This window comes from Anolis carolinensis, chromosome X, assembly GCF_035594765.1.
Source record: "Anolis carolinensis isolate JA03-04 chromosome X, rAnoCar3.1.pri, whole genome shotgun sequence".
Taxonomy (NCBI): Eukaryota; Metazoa; Chordata; class Lepidosauria; order Squamata; family Dactyloidae; genus Anolis; species Anolis carolinensis.
In genome coordinates this window covers 2551651-2565087 of record NC_085847.1, presented here as the reverse complement: position 1 = coordinate 2565087, position 13437 = coordinate 2551651, and the positions used below count along the sequence as shown (strand labels likewise).

General features: G+C 41.9%; 1 protein-coding gene across 1 annotated transcript; it reads left to right on the top strand.

Moving 5' to 3' along the window:
- On the top strand, positions 1 to 12573 carry gsc2 (goosecoid homeobox 2). Its single transcript, XM_062958441.1, has 3 exons — positions 1 to 7092; positions 9153 to 9400; positions 11617 to 12573. Exons 1-3 carry the CDS (start codon positions 6807 to 6809, stop codon positions 11722 to 11724), a joined length of 642 nt encoding a protein of 213 aa, XP_062814511.1. The 5' UTR covers positions 1 to 6806; the 3' UTR covers positions 11725 to 12573.
- Positions 12574 to 13437: the final 864 nt, after the last annotated feature.

The following is a 13437-nucleotide window of genomic DNA, read 5'->3' as shown; positions in this document are numbered from 1 at the left end:
TATTTTCCTGTATTTATTATTATTATTACATGTATTATTTTACTCTATTATTATTATTAAAAGGATACATAAACACATTTACATTGAAGAAGATGAGAATCATGATTTGATCAGACTTGGACAGTCTTATCTTAAATTACAGCTTGATGTAAATATTCAAAAACATTTAACCTACTGATGCCTCAATTAATGTCATTTTATTGGTACAGAAGAGTCTCACTTATCCAACATAAACAGGCCGGCAGAACGTTGGATAAGCGAATATCTTGAATAATAAGGAGGGATTAAGGAAAAGCCTATTCAACATCAAATTAGGTTATGATTTTACAAATTAAGCATCAAAACATCATGTTATACAACAAATTTGACAGAAAAAGTAGTTCAATACACAGTAATGCTATGTAGTAATTACTGTATTTACAAATTTAGCACCAAAATATCACGATATATCGAAAACATTGACTACAAAAATGCCTTGGATAATCCAGAACGTTGGATAAGTGAGACTCTACTGTAGTTCGATACGCCGTAATGTTATGTTGTAATTACTGTATTTATGAATTTAGCACCAAAATATCACGATGTATTGAAAACATTGACTACAAAAATGCCTTGGATAATCCAGAACGTTGGATAAGCGAGACTCTACTGTAGTTCGATACGCCGTAATGTTATGTTGTAATTACTGTATTTATGAATTTAGCACCAAAATATCACGATGTATTGAAAACATTGACTACAAAAATGCCTTGGATAATCCAGAACGTTGGATAAGCGAGACTCTACTGTAGTTCGATACGCCGTAATGTTATGTTGTAATTACTGTATTTATGAATTTAGCACCAAAATATCACGATGTATTGAAAACATTGACTACAAAAATGCCTTGGATAATCCAGAACGTTGGATAAGTGAGACTCTACTGTAATATTACTAATAATGCTTATATCTCACAACCTCTGAGGATGGCTGCCATAGATGTGGGCGAAACGTCAGGAGAGAATGCTTCTGGAACATGGCCAGACAGCATGGAAAATGTACAACAACCCAGGGATGCCATGAAAGCCTTTGACAACACAATACTACTACTACTACTACTACTACTACTACCAGTAATAATAATTTTATTTATTTATTTATTTATTACAATACTTATATCCCGCCCTTCTCATCCATAGTATAAAAACACAGTATAAAAATATTACAGGCAATTCAATCAGTTAAAAATTGAATACATTAAACATTGATAAAAAATATGCATATAAATACACAGTTGGCGCATTTTGAATCTGATAACTGGTCTGTCATTGAGTTGTAAGATGGTGATAATTGATGCTGCTGTTATTTATCGAAAGCCTAATAATAATAATAATAATAATAATAATAATAATAATGGAGTCCCTGATGGCATAGCGGGTTACACTGTTGAGTTGCTGAACTTGCTGACCGAAAGGTTGGTGGTTTGAATCCAGGAAGCAGGGTGAGCTCCCGCCGTTAGCCCCAGCTTCTGCCAGCCCAGCAGTTTGAAAACATGCAAATGTGAGTAGATCAATAGGTACTGCTCTGGCGGGAAGGTAACGGCGCTCCATGCTGTCATGTCTAGCAGTTCGAAAATATGCAAATGTGAGTAAATTAATAGGTACCGCTCCAGTGGGATGGTAATGGCGCCCCACGCCATCATGCCAGCCACATGACTCTGGAGGTGTCTATGGACAATGCCGGCTCTTCAGCTTAGAAATGGAGATGAGCACCAACCCCCAGAGTCGGACACAACTGGACTTAATGTCAAGGGGAAAACCATTACCTACCATAATAATAATAATAATAATAATAATAATAATAATAATAATAATAATAATAATATTTATATCCCAACACCATCGCCCAGAAGGGACTCAGGGCGGCTGACAGAACAGCACATATTAATGCCATAAGAACACATAAAATACAAGTAAAATACACAACAATAACAATAACACAAAAGATAAAACCGAACTCAGTTTAAATAAAATACTCAATAAAACGCAGCAATAGCTACTATTAAGATGGGCAATACAATATTATAAATAAATATTATTTATTTATCGATCGTGTCAGAAGCGAAGTGAGAATACAGTTATAATGTATAGAAAAACAACAAACAAAGTTTAAAACTTGGCCTGATACTATATTTCCATTGACCAGAAGCTGGCGACTTGGAGTGCCTCTGGTGTCGCTCAGGCGGTTCCGGGTTTTAGCCTGCCGCTTTTGGACTCTTGCTTGCTGGGGTGTTCCTATTTCTTGATTTAAGGATCTCACTTGGAGATGCCTCTTGCCCGAGAAAAGTTTGAGGCAGCTCCTCTACAACTCCGGAAGGCTTTCCAACTTTCCAACGACGTTCCGAAGATGCCTTCCGAGCTTTTAAATCAACTCTTCCCGCACAACCCGGACTTTGTTTGCTTCTTAATCTTTCCTTTGGCTGGCACGGGAGGCCAAGGGCCAGGGCTCCTCCAATCTCAGCCCCGAAAGATTGTCCAAACCTATAAATTCAATTTTGACAAATGAACAGCTAAAGCAGATTAACCTCTTTTTTCTCTCTCTTTTTTATATAGTGGTCGTGGTTAATCCTTATAATGGTTTTAGAATCTCTTTGCCCTGTAAGAAGAAAAAAAACCAACAACGCTCAAAGGCCTTCTTTTCTATTCTTTTCATCCCTGTCTCGGGCTTGTCTACATTTTCTCTTGTTTTATTTCCCCTTTCTTTCTTTCGTTCTCTTTTCTAATACGAGATGCTATCTCGGTAAACACAACATCAAGAAATCCCTTCTCCTTATTGGCCTGCGAGGCCGGGGAGGGGGATTTGATCGCCAGCCTTTATCAAAAGTCCTCTTTGTGAAATCTGGGTCTTAAATCCCATAATTCTTGGATAAAAGAGGCATTACCGGTCTATTTTCCCCCGAGTGAAAGGTACGGTCGGGATGAAAGAAAGCAATCAGCCCAGAGACTCATAGGCTAAGTGGAGGAGGGCCCCGGAGATGGCATTCGGTGAACCAACCTGCACTAGTTTTTAGGGTTGTTGCCGTTTTCCCGTCTCTCCAAAACACTATCTTGGCCTTGCTTGGGGGTCCGGGCACAACTGAGCTGACCCTAGACCCCCATTCAATTAGGATCCAATTTAAATGCCATTATCATCATCATCATTGTCGTCGTTGTCATCACCATCATGCCATGTCTCCATGCTGTCCTGTCCTGGGAGTTATAGTTTCCCAGGTCCATCTCTGGGTGCATTTACACTGGAGAATAAATGTAGTAAGGACCCAATTTAAATGCCACTACTACTACTACTACTACTATTAGTATTATTACTATTATTATTATTATCATCTTGCCATGTCTCCATGCTGTCCTGTCCTGGGAGTTATAGTTTCCCAGGTCCATACCCATCTCTGGGTGCACCTGCACTGGAGAATAAATGCAGGCGGGATCCAATTTAAATGCCATTATTATTATTATTATTATTATTATTATTATTATTATTATTATTATTATTATTATTATCATCATCATCATCATCATCATGCCATGTCTCCATGCTGTCCTGTCCTGGGAGTTATAGTTTCCCAGGTCCATACCCTTCCCTGGGTGCATCTGCACTGGAGAATAAATGCAGTAGGGACCCAATTTAAATGCCATTATTATTATTATTATTATTATTATTATTATTATTATTATTATTATTATTATTATGCTATGTCTCCATGTTGTGCAGTCCTGGGAGTTATAGTTTCCCAAGGTCCATACCCATCTCTGGGTGCATCTGCATTGGAGAATAAATGCAGCAGGGACCCAATTTAAATGCCATTATTATTATTATCATCATCATCATCATCATGCTATGTCTCCATGCTGTCCTGTCCTGGGAGTTATAGTTTCCCAAGGTCCATATCCTTCCCTGGGTGCATTTACACTAGAGAATAAATGCAGTAGGGACCCAATTTAAATGCCACTACTACTACTACTACTACTACCACTACTACTACTATTATTATTATTATTATTATTATTATTATGCTATGTCTCTATGTTGTGCAGTCCTGGGAGTTATAGTTTCCCAGGTCCATACCCTTCCCTGGGTGCATCTGCACTAGAGAATAAATGCAGGCGTGATCAAATTTAAATGCCATTATTATCATCATCATCATCATCATCATCATCATCATCATTATCATCATGCCATGTCTCCATGCTGTCCTCTCCTGGGAATTATAGTTTCCCAAGGTCCATACCGATCTCTGGGTGCATTTGCACTAGAGAATAAATGCAAGTGGGATCAAATTTAAATGCCATTATTGTTGTTGTTGTTGTTGTTATTATTATTATTATCATGCCATGTCTCCATGTTGTGCAGTCCTGGGAGTTATAGTTTCCCAAGGTCCATACCCATCCCTGGGTGCATCTGCACTAGAGAATAAATGGAGCAGGGACCCAATTTAAATGCCATTATTATTATCATCATCATCATCATCATGCCATGTCTCCATGCTGTCCTGTCCTGGGAGTTATAGTTCCCCAAGGTCCATACCTTTCTCTGGGTGCATTTGCACTAGAGAATAAATGCAGTCGGGACCCATTTTAAATGATATTATTATTATTATTATTATTATTATTATTATTATTATTATTATTATTATTATTATTTTAATGTATGACACAGCAAACAAGATAGATATGCTGGATTTCATATCACAAAATCACAAGTCAAACACTTCCCAAGTGACTAGGACTGTGTGATGTATTTTCGGATGATGCGCGCAGATCCCAGCAGGGTGGCCTTTTGCAGTTGGAAGATCGTAATTTTGTCAATGTCTATTGTTTCCAAATGCCGGCTGAGATCTTTTGGCACGGCACCCAGTGTGCCCATCACCACCGGGATTATTATTATTATTATTATTATTATTATTATTATTATTATTATTATTATGCCATGTCTCTATGCTGTGCAGTCCTGGGAGTTATTGTTTCCCAAGGTCCATACCCTTCTCTGGGTGCATTTACAGTATGGAATGAATGCTCTTGCACCCCACTTTGAATGCCATGGCTCCATGCGATGGAGTCCTCCTGGGAGTTATAGTTTCCCAAGGTCCATACCCTTCTCTGGGTGCATTTACAGTATGGAATGAATGCTCTTGCACCCCACTTTGAATGCCATGGCTCCATGCGATGGAGTCCTCCTGGGAGTTATAGTTTCCCAAGGTCCATACCCTTCTCTGGGTGCATTTACAGTATGGAATGAATGCTCTTGCACCCCACTTTGAATGCCATGGCTCCATGCGATGGAGTCCTCCTGGGAGTTATAGTTTCCCAAGGTCCATACCCTTCTCTGGGTGCATTTACAGTATGGAATGAATGCTCTTGCACCCCACTTTGAATGCCATGGCTCCATGCGATGGAGTCCTCCTGGGAGTTATAGTTTCCCAAGGTCCATACCCTTCTCTGGGTGCATCTACACTGTGGAATGAATGCAGTTGGACCCTACTTTAAATGCCATGTATCCATGAGATGATCTTGGGAATTGCAGTTTGGAAGGCTTTGGTGGGCATTGACCTTGTTTGAGTCCACCAATAGATCCTCATTGTTATATGTTTTAGGAACCATGGTGGTGCAGTGGGTTAAACTCTTGTGCCGGCTGATTTGTTGACCTGAAGGTTGAAGGTTTGAATCCATGAGATGGGGTGAGCTCTCGTCTGTCAGCTCTAGCTTGCGGACACATGAGAGGAGCCTCCCAGCTAATACATTTGGGCGTCCCCTGGGCAATGTCCCATTCTCTCACACCAGACTTGCAGTATGTCCTCAAGTCGCTTCTGACACGATTAAAAACAAACCTGATCTATGTTTATGTTATGGATCTTTGTGTTGTATTGAGTTGTAGTTCAGTTGTGAGGTCTGTTGACTGGATCTGTCCATTTGTCATTCAACCTTTTGGGATGTTTTGGAACGGATCGGAAACAGGATCAAAAGGGAGCAACTTTTTTGGGTCTCAACGGAGCAAATAAATTGGCACCGGGCAAAGTCCTCGCCTGGAAATCTTTGGGAGTGCTGATGTTATTTTCTGTCTCCTATTGCCCTGCTAAAATCCCTTCAGGTTCACCGACATCCCCATGTTGTACGATATGACAGTTTCCTTTTGATGGGAAGGCTTTCATTTGGTCAAAGGGGTGGGAAAAAAAGATAATTTGCTCTTCTTTTTAAAAAGGAGTTAATCCTCCTGGGCCATTTCTAGGCCGGGCGAAACGGCTTTTCTTTCTTTCTCCGCCGCACCCCCCCCCCTCCACCCTCCCCACCTCAAACCAAAGGCTTCGGACACAATGGGTATCATAACCACCTCAAATCTACACTCGAGATCGAGAAATCAGATTTCCTTCTGGAGTCATTTCGCCAGGATTAGCTCCATCTTAGAGCCACACTAACCCTTCACAAAGCTGTCAAGATTAGTTAGAATGTATTTTATTCCACGGCTTTCTATCCGAGACGGATTATATAGATATATATGTGTATATTTAGGCTACGTTCGGGGGGCGGAGGCGTGGGGGGCGAGAGAGGTGAGGCGGGGGGAGAGATGTGCCTTTTGGCTCGGCTGGCAGTACATAAAACAGAAAGGCCTGGGAGGATTCAATGAGAAGCACCGGCCACCCGGAGAAGACGTTGTGATCGTTTTCTCGGGCGTTCGGAAAACACGTTTCTTGGGTCCACCTCCGCAGAATAAGATCTGTTTTCGTAGAACAACACATTGCCAGGTACTACTACTACTAACTACTATTACGGAAGAGCATGTCGGGTGAGACTCCGGCAGATGGAGAGTTTGGGAAGAGGAGCCTCAAGAGACCCTGCTCCTTCACCATTGAGAACATCCTCGCCGGTTCGGTGGACCATCGGCCACAGGTGTTTCTCCCACTCTGCTTTCGAGGTGTCCTGGACAGCGAACCCAAAGTGTTGGGAAACTCGCTGCAGGACGAGGTGGAAGCCGACGAGTCGGAGGCGGACGTCGGGCAATGCGGTTGTTGCTGCTGCTCTCACGGTGGGGCTCATTCGTGGCCGGAGAGCAACAACTGGCTTGGTAAGTCATCTTTTGAGTTACAGGACTCGATGCCCAATGAGTTTTGGTTTGGTGGGATACAACCATGGCTTTTGGGCCACGTGGCCGCTCCAGGATCAGTGGCGGATGGGAGGTCATGGCCCAAACAATCCAGAACAGGGGTTCTCAAAGTATGTTCCATGGAGCTCTTGGAGTTCTGTAAGCAGGGCCGGCTCTAGGTAATTTTCAAGTGTAAGCAAACCGTATTTTGGCACCCCCTCCCCCCCCAAATGCAGTGAGAGTGGAAGAAGAGACTATAAGAAAAAATGGGTTCCCAAGGACTTGAATTAACAAGTGTCCACTAAATGGAATAATACTAAAAGGTAAAGGTTTCCTGTGACGTTAAGTCCAGTCATGTCTGACTCATCTCCATTTCTAAGCCAAAGAGCCAGCGTTGTTCATAGACACCTCCTAATGTCATGTGGCCATTGGCAAGACTGCATGGAGCACCGTTACCTTCCCGTCGGAGTGGTACCTATATATCTACTCACATTGGCATGTTTTCAAACTGCTAGGTTGGCAAGAGCAGGGGCTAACAGCGGGCGCTCATTCCGCTCCCTGGATTCGAACCTGTGACCTTTCGGTCTTTCGTGTGCTTTAACACACTTCGCCACCAGGGCTCCTTTTAAATGGAATACAATGTTTAATGATATTTAATACATTGTTATTATATTAAGTGGAATAATAACAATGTATTAAATATCATTAAACATTGTATTATAGACAATAAACAAATATAACTTTCAGATAAATGGTTACAAAAGCCAATCAAACTGTTGCATGCACAGTACAATGAAACAAGAAAATAACCAAGAAAGTTGATTACCATTCATCATACTGTGAATGCAAAACATCCAAGTCTAGACACCTCCAAGGTCATGTGGCCATAGGCATGACTGCATGGAGCACAGTCATGGTCAGGAGTATATTATTATTATTATTATTATTATTATTATTATTATTATTATTATTATTATTATTATTTCAAACAGAACAAGATGAGTCCACAGCAGACACTCTGCTGGCTGTTGTATTGGATCACACGTCAGACACTTCCCTATTATTATTATTATTATTATTATTATTATTATTATTATTATTATTATTAGAAACACAACAAGATGAGTCCACAGAGACACTCTGCTGGCTGTTGTATTGGATCACACATCGGGCACTCCTTATTATTATTATTATTATTATTATTATTATTATTATTATTATTATTTTATTATGACACAGCAAACAAGATGTATATGCTGGGTTTCGTATCACAAAACCACAAGTTGAACACTTCCCAAGCGTCTAGGACTGTGTGATGTATTTTCGGATGTTGCGTGCAGATCCCAGTCGGGTGGCCTTTTGCAGTTGGCAGATCGTGATTTTGTCAATGTTCATTGTTTCCAAATGCTGGCTGAGATCTTTTGGCATGGCACCTAGTGTGCCCATCACCACCGGGACCACCTGCACTGGTTGAGACAGAACAAGATGAGTCCACAGCAGACACTCTGCTGGCTGTTGTATTGGATCACACATCAGACACTTCCTTCTTCTTCTTCTTCTTCTTCTTCTTCTTCTTCTTCTTCTTCTTCTTCTTCTTCTTCTTCTTCTTATTACAAAGACTGGGTGGCCATCTGTGATTGTACTTTTCCTGCATGGCAGAAGAGGGTAGGACTGGATGGCCCCTGGGGTTGCTCCTATTTCTGGTATTATTATTACTTCTGCTACTATTACTACCGAGTCTGGATTGCCATCTGCTAGGGGCACTTTGTGCTTTTCTTGCCCATGCCTGATATATATATACATTATATTATATTATATAGGGGCCCCTGGTGGCTCAGTGTGTTAAAGCACTGAGCTGCCGAACTTGCGGACCAAAAGGTCACAGGTTCAAATCCGGGGAGCGGACTGAGCTCCCGCTGTTAGCCCCAGCTCCTGCCAACCTAGCAGTTCGAAAACATGCCAATGTGAGTAGATCAATAGGTACCACTCCGGCGGGTCTTCCAGGCAACCCAAGCCAGTTCCTTACCTTCTTTTCCCTTTAGATGCCAGGTTTCCCTGGCCCATGCGGCTCTTCCACCCAGTCGGCAGGCCATGCAGGAGCCTTCGCGGGAGTCCGAGCGAGCTGCAAACCTTCCACCAGATCCAGCGACGGACCCGCCGGCACCGGACCATCTTCACGGAGGATCAGCTGCAGGCGCTGGAGGCCCTCTTCCACCAAAACCAGTATCCCGACGTCATCACCCGAGAGCATCTGGCCAACCGGATCCACCTGAAAGAAGAGAGAGTTGAGGTGAGGCTTTGTCTATAGTAAAGATAAGGTTTTCCCCTTGACATTAAGTCAAGTCAAGTCCGACTCTGGGGGTTGGTGCTCATCTCCATTTCTAAGCTGTCTGTAAATGCACCGTTACCTTCCTGCCTGAGTGGTACCTATTGATCTACTCACATTTGCATGTTTTCGAACTGCTAGGTTGGCAGAAGCTAGGGCTAACAATGGGAGCTTGCCCCGCTCTGCAGATTCAAACCGCGACCTTTCAGTCAGCACATTCCCCAGCTCAGCGGTTTAACCAGCGGTGTCACCGTGGCCCCAAAAATCAAATCTAGATTTGTATAGAAATCACAGTTTGTTTGTTTGTTTGTTCTACAATGGCTCCCCCATGGCTTGATGGATCTGGGTCACACTTGGCACACAAACCCGTCATTACCCAACTTAAAATACCAGTGAAGTTCAGAAACACATCCCTTTTGATTGTTGCCTTATTTTTGAAATGACTTACATTGTCGAGCCATGAGACTCAACCTGCAGAGCTGAGAAGCAACCACAAGAGGGCAGTAGAGTGCAGCCAGAGGATCTACAAAGGAAGCAAGGGGAGAGAGGGAGGGAAGAAAGGAAAAAGAAGGGAAAAGGAAGGAAAGGAGAGAGGGATGGAGGGAAAGCAAAGGAAGGGAAAGAAGGGAAGAAGGAGAAGAAGGAAAGGGAAAACAAGGGAAGAAACAAGGGACAAAGGATAGGAAAGAATGCAAAGCCAGGCAACGCTGGCTATATATGCTAATCGGGGAATAAATAACCACAGAGACTTACTGAATAAAACCAGAGGCTGGGGGTAGCTTGTTGATGGCAACCAGTTACTTGGAATCTGTTCCTTTCCCAAGTAAACAAAGGCATTAACTGCATTCCATGACAACTGTAACTTAAAAGAACAGCTTCATTTTGTGTCTGTTCACACTGCTGTCCTGATTTGGAAGGCCATCTTTATTACTCCACTGCCATCCCACTTGGTCTACTGCTTTGAAAAAGTCCCGGGTTCTCTCCCCGCTTCCCCCTTTGTCCTCCTCTTCTTTCAGTTGCAGCAAACTGTGGCTATTTATTGGTTTACAGCAGGGGTCCCCAAACTAAGGCCCGGGGGCCAGATGCGGCCCCCCAAGGTAATTTACCTGGCCCCCGCCCTCATTTATAATATAATATTTTTATATCAGTTTTAATAATATAATATATTGTATAAACATATAATATTGATAAAAATATTATCATTTTATACAATATAATGCTAACAATAATACCATATAATAATATTAATTATATGTTATATATTACATATAATATTACAGTATAGTGGTATAGTTCAATATAGTATACTGCTAATATTGTGCTATGCTAATAATATAATATACTGTATGTACATGCAGCTGCTCTGAGTTCCCTTCGGGGTGAGAAGGGTGGGATATAAATGTAGTAAATAAATGTAGTAAATGAATAAATAAATAATTTTGGACTTAGGCTCGCCCAAAGTCTGAAATGACTTGAAGACACACAACGACAACAACAACAACCCTAATTAACCTGACTATCTCATTGGCCAGAAGCAGGCCCACACTTCCTATTGAAATCCTGATAGGTTTACGTTGGTTAAAATTATTTTCATTTTTAAATATTGTATTGTTCTTTCATTGTTATTGTTGTTTTGCACTACAAATAAGATATGTGCAGTGTGCATAGGAATTTGTTCGGGTTTTCCCCCCAAATGATAATTTGGCCCCTCAGCAGTCTGAAGGATTGTGGACCGGCCCTCTGCTTTAAAAGTTTGAGGACCCCTGGTTTACAGCATTTATATTCCGCCCTTCTCACCCTGAAGGGGACTCAGGGCGGATCACAGAACACAAATACAACAAACATTCAGTGCCGTTTTACAGACAGGACAGACAACAGAGATATAGGCTTTTTCCCATCTTCGGCGTCCTGGAGGTTGTTCTCGATTCTGGCCACAGGGTGGTGCTGTCGTTCCATCCTCCATGTCGAAGAGCCGTGATCATAGACTTCCTCCTTTCCTTTGATCGCCAACATTTTCTGATATTTCCTTTTTTTATCGTGCCATAAAATACCTCCCCGCTTAAGCGGTACCTAATTTATCTACTCGCAGCTGTTTTGGTGGACAGTGAGCTGGGCTGTCCAGCTGGTGATTAACTGTGCTAAAGCCCAGTCCTAAATTGTCCTTTTCTTCCCCTCTGCAGGTTTGGTTCAAAAACCGCCGGGCCAAATGGCGGCACCAGAAGAGAGCCTCGGCCTCGGCCCTCGGTCTTCAAGGCCCCAAGAAACCCTCTGAGGGAAGCTGCTTGTGAAGAGGAGTGCCGTTTCACCGGTCGGACGAGGGCAGCCCTTTTATTTCTGGATTAGAGTTAGGGGGTCGGGGGGAAAAGAAGAAAGATAGTTGGCCCTTTCACAAATACGGGTACGGCCCCTGTATCTGCCAATCGATACCCTTGTTTCCATTTCAGTCTGTCCTCTAGGCATTTCTTAGGTCCTCCGGTGCAACTCTGTGGTATCTTTCTCTCACATTGTAAGAGAATTTCCTTCAAAGGGTCCTGGCTCAGGAGGGAAATCAGGCAGAAAACTCAGTCTCGGGAGAGATGCAAAAAGCAAAGTTTATTATCATAGCTATGATAAGGCAAACCCATTTCAATGGGTCCTGTACCATGCAACGTGTGCGTAGCAAACAAAGAATATATACCTTTGGCTTATCTAAAATTGACCGATGGCTGAGGATCTTCCTCACCTTCCACACCTACTTGACATAAATGATATCAAAGGCCTCACTTGTTTACTCTGAGCTTTCTTCTCTCCTTGGAACTTCCTGGAGAAAGGCACCAGAGGCAAAGTTACATAGGCAAATGTTTACTATTTTCTGGCTTATGGTCCCTTCAATATATCCTTCATGTCACTAGAGACTGCCATTATCCACTGTTTCACGTATCCACGCAAAAGTCCGGGAAGGTATCCCATGCAGATGCAGGAGTCGTCTTGTATAGCACTGTGATTCCACTGTGCAATCTTGGGATTCGTAGTTTTGGGCGACGCTCCAAATAAATGGCTTGTTAAGGCTCCTCACGTGTATAAAGTGATCTCTCAAGTCGTACCTTGTTCTGCTCTTTATTTGTTGCCGGGTCAAATAAATGACAGATTCAACAGGCCCCGATGGCACGGAGACATTGCTGTTTTTCATCCATAAGCTTCTCATGTTTTCTTATAGTTTGAGAGCGCATCCACACGGTTGAATGAGTGCACTTCAACTTGCCATAGCAGATTGCTATTGTTGTGGGCCCAAGTTTTCCAAAGCTTGCTTTAAAGTGAGAAGGCCTTACCAAACCCAATAGCTGCTGTATCACACATTTGCCTAAGGCAGTGATGGCCTACCTATGACACGCGTGTCAGCACTGACATGCCTAGCCATTTTTGCTGACATGCTGCCACATGCAGATTGACTGGATGACTATGTCTTTTGTGGCCAAAAGTGGTGTGATTTGGTCCAGTGGTTTTGTTGTTTACTCCATGGGAATTATGCACATTTTACACACACACACACATATATATACTGTATATACTCATATATAAGCCGACCCGAATATAAGCCAAGGCACCTAATTTTACCACAAAAAAACTGGGAAAACATTGACTCCAGTATAAGTCGAGGGTGGGAAATTTCAGAAATAAAAATAGATACCAATAAAATTACATGAATTGAGGCATCAGTAGATTAAATGTTTTTGAATATTTACATCAAGCTCTAATTTAAGACTGTCCAACTCTGATCAAATCATTATTCTCATCTTCTTCAATGTAAATGTGCTTATGCATCCTTTTAATAATAATAGAGTAAAATAAGACATGTAATAATAATAATAATAAATACAGGAAAACAATACATGTAATAATAAATAGAGAAAAAATGCAATAATAATAATAATAATAATAATAATAATAATAATAATAATAAAACTTTATTTATACCCTGCCACCATCTCCCCAACGGGGACTCGGGGCGGCTTACATGGGGC